The following is a 10,832-nucleotide window of genomic DNA, read 5'->3' as shown; positions in this document are numbered from 1 at the left end:
TCATGTGGATTGAAAAAGTGAATGATGGATATATATATATCACATGCATCTCATCTTAATTAAAAAAAACTAGTCCTAAGGGGAGGTGGTGGTCTTCATTTGCCTTTATTATCTTACTTCCATCGGTCCACATCTCTTATCTGCCCTGTTTCCCTTTTTACCACTCTCATGGCATGCCAATACTAGTAGTGGGATCTGTAGTTAAATGGCCAAAGTTTCCAGCTTGTACGCTGACTTTTTATACACTGCGAACTGGTCAGAGAAATACCCTACAGATGTTTTGAAATGGGTACACCGTTCATAGTTTTATTCAAATCATGTCCGGTAATCATATCATAGATTAATAACTTAAAAACAATCAAACACCAATAATTCTAAGTGGAGAGGAAATTGGGAAATTAGGGTGTATTTGTAAAGAAATTTATAGTTTTAATATGAGGAGACCGTCCAGTGTAATAATGAACACATCTGGTCCACACAAAAACCACTAAATGTTCAACTCATTGTGAAAGAGTAAGGGCCCCTCTGGCTTGGAGTATGTACTCCTCTGGCACTCCACATGTTAGTGGGGGCATTTTGATCTATTCTTTGGAAATATAAGTAATTCCAATCGAACCTTAGACCTCATGTACCTCTGAATTAGTGTCGTAATTTACATATATTGATTTTGATAACTAAAGTACCGAGTACATATCCTAGAGCAATTGTTCAGCCACAACAGCCCCCAGATGCATATTTTATGATGCGATTAAAGTTCCTTCACAGCAGCATAAACTCTAACAGGGATTTAAAAACCTTTTCTTCAAAAATATGTTGTATTAGTCAAGCATTACAAATGGGAGCTTTGCTGGTTATCTATGATTGGATTGCAGAAGATGCAGGATTATTTTAATCAGATTTTGGTTGCAAAGTTCTTTTAAGGACATTATAGGCCATAATGGAAGCAATGGTGTATTTATTCCTACAGGTTCCACGTGTATTGTCCCTCCCTTTAATGTTAAACAATTATATGCATTTGGGAATGGACAAAAAATAAGAGGTCTTCTGGTGTTTGGGTTAGTAAGTGAATACACACAAGCCCTGTAATCACCGACTTGGATCATTGGATACTTTTTGGTTTTGGTGAAGGGCGGCTCAAAAGGAGACAGGTTAACAAACTTCCCATGTGCCAACACAACTTCAATCTTTCTGCTTGAATTCTCGTGGTTCATAATCAACTGCTGATGCAAGAAAAAAGATGAAAATGGACCATATTTCCTATATGGTTAAAGTGAAGTAAAAGTGTCCTCTTTTTTCTTTTTTCCTTTTTTTTTTGCTTTTGCTGCTCAATTTTTTTTCTTAAGCGAAAGAAAAATTGTCAGCATACGTGAGATGAATGAATGGATCCTATGAAAGAAATTTAGACTACAGGGTATGTTCTTTGTCACAAAGGGAAGTTTGTAACCCATAACCTTAATGATTACATGCTTATCAATACTTCCAATATTTCATCTATCAAGTGTTAGACTGCCGATGATTTGCATGATTTTGCCTTTTCGATCACACCCAAACTTCTGATACGCCTATAATATATATTTCAAGAACATGGCCCATACTTCAATTTTCTATTACTATGATCTGTGAATTATAATCTGAAAATCTACCGTGATTCAAATTGCCGAAAGCCCAAACCCCAAAAAATACCAACCTCAAACAACTAAAACCCCTAATACCTCAAAACCAACCCAAAGTCGAAAATGATCCAAATCCAAATCTAAATTGATCTGACCTAAAATCAATCCAACCCATGGATTTTGTAACAACAAACAAATATGTGAGAGGAAAATTGAAGGGAATAATAGAAAGAAACTCCAAGCAATAAACTCCCATATCTCAACTAATCAATACGAATTTCTCAACCACCGCTAACTGGTGGACCTTTGACTTCAATTTTGTCACGAGGTATCTGTTAAAATTTAGACCGTATCTTCCCAAGCCCAAGCCAAAGAACATTCCATGGCATACACTTTTTGTCGACATAATCACCACCTCTTGGAGGATCAGATATTTTGTAGAGCCATGAAAGCAACCATCAGATAAGAGGGTTCACGACGAAACAAAAGCCATTGAACTAATAAGACTGAAATTAAACAAGTTCTCAGTAAGGAGGAGAACATGCCTGCCTCAAATTCTAGTGTTAGCTAAAACAAGCTTTCAAACAACTAATCATCGATGGTCAGGTTCTTTTCTAGTATGCCTCACAAATCAAACACATGCCATAAAAATCCAATGCAGAAAATCTAAAACCATAGATCTCCTAGCGGTAAGAAACCTCTCATGTTAACCAAAGGATACAATCATGTCTTCCAAGGGCAACTGTTCCAACTTCATGAGAACCAATCTCACTCGGATCATTCTAATACAATCTCAAAAATTAATGCTAAAACTAAATATTCACAGAAGAAAAGAACTTAGATTTAACAGCATTGCCACAAATTGGACGAAAGATATCCATTCGGATTTTAACAAAAGGCTTGCAGCCTGAAAAGTGCTGGAAAATAAGCATCGTTAAAACGGATCAATGTTTTCAAGTAGCTACAAGCAAATTGCAATGTTAAAACGTGGAATTCAGATTCAGTAGATAGCTAGCTCAGATTCATTAAAGCAGTCGAGCTATGACTAGATATCAGAAGAACCACGTCTGACACATTACAGGCACTTCAAATATGTAATAAAAGGCCCTAAAACAAATGTACCACTACATATATTCCAGGGAGTAGTACAGCAACTACTCTTTGTTAAATGAGCATATGCTTATTGGTTCTCTGCAAATGCATGCACAATAGAACTTTTAGATACATATAAATGACAATGTTTCAGAACATATTCCCAGAATGAGGAAACAAGGAATTTAACAAAAAGTAAGGCATAAGTTTTGTATTTGTAGTTACATATGCTATTAAATTCACAACAAGCATCAAAGTTTAAGTATCCTAACAACTTATAAAAAAAAGGTACAGTAGATCAAAAGGGCACAATAAGTACTAACAAGCATCAAATATCACAATTTTTTTTTCGATGGTACCCATTAAGATGATAAGGCTTCTACCTCAATTGCCCCAGTTTGACAACCTGAACCTTCTTCAATCATTCTCCATTTCTTTTCCTCAATGAATACTATCACAATTCAAACTCATCTTCAAGCTTCAGCTGCTCTGCTGCAGCTTCTTCCTCCTCATCATCGATCACAAAGTATGGGTTATGAGCCTCTGGCTTGAATTTAAACCCTGTAAACACATAAAATGCAAGTGTGGCCAACTCCCCAGCCACTACACCGGTCCAAAGATACTTATAGGAAGTAATCGTCTCCAAGGCATAAACCACAACACGGGTAAAGTAAATATAACAAATCACTACGATGTAGTACTGCCTAAACAGAGTCAACTTCATCAAATTCACAGCGGCTTTCCCATCTGTCTTAGCTGCCTCGCGCAAGTTCTTAATAGACCAAACAATCGGGAACAACACTGCGCAACAACAAATAACATCAACAAGCAAAAATACTTGCTTCCATGTGTTCCAATCCTGACTTGATGAAGCCAGTTTCATCGATAACAACTTGGCAATGTTAGCAACGACTTGAAGTGGAATCACAATCATCAAAACCTTCTTCTCCTTGTCCTGCAAGTAAGGCTTCAAAAACGACCACCCAGTACCAATCAAAACGATCAGCGTGAAAAGCGTTATCCCTTTCAAGAAACTGAATATGTAAAACAATACATCCCAACCGTGAGCACTCCCTGTGCGCTTAATATAAGACTTATCCTCTGCTTCGCATACCAGGTTAAACGCTTTCAAAATAACCACGGCAAGCATAAAGAAATGGATTCCGAAAACGGTGAGTCGTTTTTTGTAAAGCACGTAAATCCAAACCCCAGCGAGAGTGAAGTAAACGAGGGACAAAAGGAAGTAAACCCTAGGGAGAACCGTTTCGCCCGCCGAGAGATAATCCCTGCGATTTTTCTTGCCGTCGAGATTGTACATCGCTGATCGGACTTTCATCGAAACTTTAACTTGATTAAGGCAGTTAGCGAAGACGAGAGTGTACTGATCGGCATCCTTTTCTTCATAAAGGAAGTTGAAGCTGGATTGCCCGTTGAGAGATTTAAAATTGGAGACGAGTTTAATGAGATCGGAATCGAGAACGCAGGCGACCTCCTCATCTTCGAGTTGCTGGAGCACGCGCATCCATGCGTCGAGTGTGCAGAGGAAGAATCCGACTTTAGACAAGTCAAGATTTCGGTTCGAGTCTGATAGCTCGACCTGAGAGACGTTGAGCTCAAGACGGCCTGTGTGGGTGAAACCGAACTTGTCGAAGGGAATTATGGGGCGGCCATCGGATCGGATCTCCGTGAATCGGATCTCAGCAGAACCAAAAGAAACAAGAAAAGACATGAAAAGAAGAAGAACAAAATAGAGAGACATCGCCATGGGAGAATTGGGAATTTGTCGGTGCCTCTAGATCTATTATTTGTTCTTCCGGCTGGGGCATTGGTGGGTTTTTGTTTTTATCTTCACCTTCATTTTACCTTACTCTCAATAAATATTTGGTTAAATTACACCATTAATCACTAAATTATTGGTAAATTTTTGTTATGGTCATTTAACTAAAAAAGTTATAATTTAGTTTTGAACTATTCGAAAGTTTTCATTCAATTCACTAAACTATTCAAAAGTTTTTATTTAAATAATTAGGCTGTTAAATTTCCACAAGTGAACTCTAAGGAACAACTCGACAATCGATACAGTGGATCAATATTCATCAATAAGTAGAAGAACATACCTTATATCCAAGTTGATCTAGCGGTCAGTGTCGAAGATTGGAGAATTTTTTTTAAAAAAATTTGGTTGGTAGATTCGTGATGTCCAAAGTTGTTTCATGAAAAATGAACTATAGATGAGAAATGGAAAGAAAACTTTCGATTGATGCATACAATGTGAATAGTGAACGCCATTTTACATCGATTTTAATAGCCCAATGACTTGAATAAAAACTTTTAAATAGTTCAATTACCAAATTATAACTTTTTTTAGTTAAGTGACTAAAACGAAAATTTATCCATAATTTAGTGCTTAATAATGAAATTTACTCTAAATATTTGAATGAGTATATTTAACAATAAATACGTACTCTTTTTATTTGTTTTGGGAGTTTTTAAATTAATAAATATATTAAAGTATACTATGGCTGAAAATAATTATTAATAATTAATTTTAAATATTATTATGGTTGTAAAGTTGTAAGCATGTATTTTTTCTACATGTTATACAAAAAGATAAAAGTATTTTTAAATTTATATTTTTTTCTTTGTTAAAATAAAGACTTTTTAGGAATTTAATAAGTAGGTAGATATTGAGTTATGATTACACCAATAGATTATAATTTTATTTTACATAAATTATATGAATTCATTCTAATAATGAAATATCACGGGTTAACTCGACACCAAATTAATAAAAAATTACTAGAATAACTTTAGATAGTTTAAATAAGTTATATCATTATGAGGGTAATTTTATTTTTTTAAGCAAAACGAATGCAAATATTGATATTTAAACCCATGTCACCAGCATCTACGATATTTTTAACTACTTCAATTAAAGTTTTATTCTAACGTTTTTATACATTTTAATTTTATTACACAAATTGCTTCATCTACATTGTTTGTATATATATATACTATTATCTAAGTGTTTAAATAATTTAGTGTCATGAGTCAACTTAATACCAACTCAAAAAAAAATGACAATATCATGATAAAAAATTGGAGTGCATTTAGTATTCTTAATCAATGTATTTACCTATTTAAATTTCTTTTTACTCACGATTTTAACTTATTTTATTTTATTTTAAATTTGTACATTTACATATGTGTTATTATTATTAGTTTTAATGTTACATTTCATTATTTATTGTATATTATTTTTAAATGTATACTTGTATTGCTTTTAAGTGACAATATTAAATATGATGAAACCAACGATATAGTTTTAAAGTTTTGGGTTTAAATTTCATTTTTAATTAATTATAAAATGACGTGAAAATTACATGGAAAAAAATAAGGGGTTAAAAATATACATTTAATACCCTAACCCATATCTGTCGCCGGAATAGGGTTTTAGAGTATTACCACGTAATCGTAATCTAATCATTCATTTCAAACATTTCAAAATATGCCAAAACAATCATCCTAGGTGCCTAACCAATGTACCCTCATTAGTACCACATTTATGTCATCAAAACATATCATCAATGCATCATTCAAATTAAAATTATAAACATGCCAAAACCCATCAATTTGGCCTAGCTCATATCTACCTAAAACATTAACTTAAATTCACATGCACATATCAAGCATTGCTTCAATTCACCATACCATACTATGGCTTCAAACACAAACACGTGTTTACATAAATACCAAACCAACATTACACTTATAACCTCATTTACAATCCATCTACAAAATAACTATCAACTAGACATCCTAGGTACACGCCGACACAAAAGATAAACATCATCACATTTGAGTTCTGGATCGTTGTTGGATGTTGAATCAACGATCAAAAGTGAAGTACCTAACCTGCGCACGAAAAGCAAAACCGTACGTTGAGTAAAACTCAGTGATATTTCTATATTCCAAACATTTAAAAACAAGAGAATACAAAATGCACAATTTAATTATAAACACATATTAATGACTAAGACCACAACTATCATATGCCAACCTTTTGAATTCATACATATTAGCATATCATTTCATACTACATTCAATTTACAAATGCTATCATATTTCATTTGATTAACAATGTCCCAATTCACACAATTGCTATATAAATAGCTATTCACATATCAAACCACATTTCATTTAAACTATAGCATTATCCATTCCATATTCAATTCATGAGTATATAACTCATATATTCCATGTGTTTACAACATATTTCACATTCCATTTTCAATTCATTATATCACTTTCATTTCTCATACCATGCCACTTCAATATCAATTATAGAACTTTATTATTTATTTACCCCTATTAACACGACTCGGACTCGGATGGATACATGGATCCAACCAACACACCAGTTTAGCACCTAGTGCCCCATCGAATGAATCTGAAGTAGTAACTGTGTCAAACACTATATAAATTGACACCCAGTGTCTCATCGATTAAACCGAAGTAAATTGGCACCTAGTGTCTCACCGACTCGAAGTCGAAGAAATCCCTGAACTCTTCCTATCCTATGGCATGCCATTTATATCCGACTCAGCCCGATACAGTTAATAGGATTCCAATTCACTTTTCAAATACAACCAATATCCAATTATCATATTTTCACATTTTCACATTTACACATATATATTCATTTCAATTCAAATAATCAATACATTCATAATATATATACCAATTCAATCCATTTAATCAACTTTAATTCAATTCAATAATAAAGTGCCAAATACTCATCTCAACCACTTACCACATGCATTAAATCAAAATACAACAATTAGTAACTAGGTTCGGATTATAGAAATACAAACTGTAGATTCCGAGCTATTCGACGTCAATTTTATCCTTCCCCTTTTTAGTCGAGGATTCCGGTACGACGTTAGCTACGGAATTAAAATAATTAAAATTCATCAATATAACACAATTCAATTTCATATTGAATATTTCAATTTTTACTCAATATTTACTTAAATTTCAATTTAGTCCCTAAACCGAGACTAATTTTTATTCTTTACATTTAATTCTATATTGTAACACCCCCTAACCCCAAACCGTCGTCGGCACAGGGTTACGAGGCATTACCGGACATATCAAACAATTTACAAATAAACATATCATAAATAACCAACATATTAAAATTATACAAGCATTCATATAAATTTTACTAATTGAATTTTTTTATTATAAAAATTTCGGCAGTATTTCTGTTTATTTTTACATAAACCCCCTGCAAAATTTAAAACATAAACAACCCAATTCATTTCATATTCTCATTTTCTATTCTAAATACCTTCAAATCAAACTCAATCAACTTAATATCAATTTAAATTTATCAATGTACTAATTAAATTGGAATGGATAAACTTCTTTCATTAAAATTCTTAGACTTATAATACTAACATTTTTAACTATTTATATTCAAAACATTATAACATTTATACACGTCCTATGTACATGCCACATTACTAAAAGAAAATATACATCACCAAAATTTGCTGAAGTCGGGTCTGGTTTTGGATGCTGGTTCAATACTTGACTTCTACAACCTGCGCACGAAAACAACCGTACGCTGAGTATTTCATACTCAGTGGTATTACTATAAATTAAACTATTTAATAATAATAAAATTTCAAATATTGACCATAATCTTATAAATCACTTTAAACTAAATATACATATTCATATATCATTCCATAGATCTTAAATTTATATATATATTTACATACTAATTCAATTTATAATTTAACTCCTACATTCTTTCTCGTATTTTTCTATAGTGTCAAATCAACTAATTTCATTTTCAAATTTCTATTTCAATTATTTACCCTATTAACAAGGCTCGGACTCTGACAGATACGAGGATTCCACCCAAACACACCAGAATATCCAACCTAAACACGCCCGAAATTATTTAAATCCTCCATAACACACCAATAAGGCATTAAATGCCTCTTCGGATAAACCGAAGCATATAATAATATAATCATCTTCTCGGCCGAACTACAAATCTCATTATCACATCACAAATCCAATGGCATGCCATTTGTATCCAATGTAGTCCGATAAGTTAATAGGGTATTATTTTACTTTTCCAATTTCGAATTCATTTCCACAACAATCTCAAATACTCAAACAATTCAAAACATCTATTATTTCAATTCACATATATTTCAATATAGCATTTAGTAAATAGTTTAAGTTATAGTAATACAAACCCAAAATACGCGTTTACTCCTCAACGATCTTTTCTTTTCCTTTGGATGCCGATGCCTCGTTTTCCTTGTTAGCTACGAAAATAATTATTATTTTCACTATTAATTACAGCAAAAAAATATTATTAATTAAATTTTATTCAATTCCTACTTATTCTCAATTTAATTCTAACTAAGCTTACTGATTTTTCTAACTTAATTCATACTTCTTTTCTACTTAATGTCTTGCCATATTTAACTCTACTATTCAATATTCATAATTAAACCCTAATTTAAGGCTTTTTATAACTTAATCCCAACTATGTAAAATTTATAACTTAGTTTACAAATCAATCTCTTTATCTATTCTAACTAGAAATTCTATCAACTAAACCCCTAATTAAACAACTTGTTCAAAATGAATCATGTTCAAAAACCTATGAACTTCCATAACCTCCACTTGATTTCAGCAAAACTTTGTTTTAAAGATTCTAAAACATCAAAATGAAGAGAAAAGGACTAAATCTAGCTTACTAATTAAACTGAAGCTTTAAAATCTCAATTTCCCCTTTTCTTTTCTTTCCCGTTTTTCTTCCCCTGTTTTCGTCTCTCTCTCTGTTTCTATTCTGTTCTTCTTTTGTTTCTTTGTCTTTTTATTGTACTTACTTTACTTTATTTCTTTTATTTTAACTAGTAATATTAATAATATATATTATATAAAAAAATCTTTTACTTATTATTTAAGTATATATTTATTTTTATTACAAGTGTACTTATGTAATTATTACCATTGCACTTGTCTTAATCTTTACCATACATTTGTTATCTTTTTAATTTAGATAATATAATATAATATAATATAATATAATATAATATAATATAATACATAAAAATCTAAGATTTTTATCACTTATACCGTCCCATTTCTTGTTAATGGCTTAATTGCCATTTTAATCCATTTTATTTTCTATTAATCTATAATTCAACTTTTACCCGTAGTTCAATTTAGTTCTTTTTCCTAATTTCTCTTAATTAAACTAAATTCACCCAATTAATACCTAATTAAGCACTCAACTAAACTCATAATGGCTTCAAATATTATTATTATATTTTTTTGACTCAGTTTACTAAGACGGAGGCCCGATAATGTACTTTTCCGATGCTTGTGAATTTTGGGTCAATACATATATTTTCATACAAAATTCACTTTAAAATAAATTTAACTCCCTATTTTCACTTAAACCCCTAAATTTTGATTTTTTCACAATTTAATCCCTATTACTCAAAATTTACAATTTATTCTACAATTTAATCCCTAATTAAGCACTCAACTAAACTCATAATGGCTTCAAATATTATTATTATATTTTTTTGACTCAGTTTACTAAGACGGAGGCCCGATAATGTACTTTTCCGATGCTTGTGAATTTTGGGTCAATACATATATTTTCATACAAAATTCACTTTAAAATAAATTTAACTCCCTATTTTCACTTAAACCCCTAAATTTTGATTTTTTCACAATTTAATCCCTATTACTCAAAATTTACAATTTATTCTACAATTTAATCCTTTTTCATTTCTAGCTTGAAAATTTATCAATTTAATCCCTAATACTAAAACTATTCAACATTAGCAACATTTAAAATCTTAATAATTGCTAAAATTTCGACATGGGTCGGGTAGTACTTAACAACAGGATTCCAAAAACATAAAAATTACAAGAAAAATGACTAAATTAACTAACTAATTGAACTTTGAAAGTTTGAATCCCTTAGGCCGTGAGTCTTTCTTCTTTCTTAATTTTGCATGTCTTTCTATTTCTTTTTCTTTATTCTTTGCATGTCTTTCTATTTCTTTTTCTTTATTCTTT

At 31.6% G+C, this 10,832-nt stretch overlaps 1 protein-coding gene across 1 annotated transcript; it reads right to left on the bottom strand.

Moving 5' to 3' along the window:
* Positions 1-2,889: 2,889 nt before the first annotated feature.
* On the bottom strand, positions 2,890-4,557 carry LOC107947208 (protein CANDIDATE G-PROTEIN COUPLED RECEPTOR 7). Its single transcript, XM_041107519.1, has one exon. The coding sequence runs from the start codon at positions 4,468-4,470 to the stop codon at positions 3,160-3,162; it is 1,311 nt and encodes a 436-aa protein (XP_040963453.1). The 5' UTR covers positions 4,471-4,557; the 3' UTR covers positions 2,890-3,159.
* Between the last annotated feature and the right edge of the window lie 6,275 nt (positions 4,558-10,832).

This window comes from Gossypium hirsutum, chromosome D12, assembly GCF_007990345.1.
Source record: "Gossypium hirsutum isolate 1008001.06 chromosome D12, Gossypium_hirsutum_v2.1, whole genome shotgun sequence".
NCBI classification, from domain to species: domain Eukaryota; kingdom Viridiplantae; phylum Streptophyta; class Magnoliopsida; order Malvales; family Malvaceae; genus Gossypium; species Gossypium hirsutum.
Note: the sequence above shows the minus strand (reverse complement) of the source record. Positions and strands in the feature narration are given on the sequence as shown.

What these genes read in the sequence shown, in the direction of transcription:
- LOC107947208 (XM_041107519.1), bottom strand. Translation starts at nt 4,470, where the DNA reads ATGGCGATGTCTCTCTATTTTGTTCTTCTTCTTTTCATGTCTTTTCTT.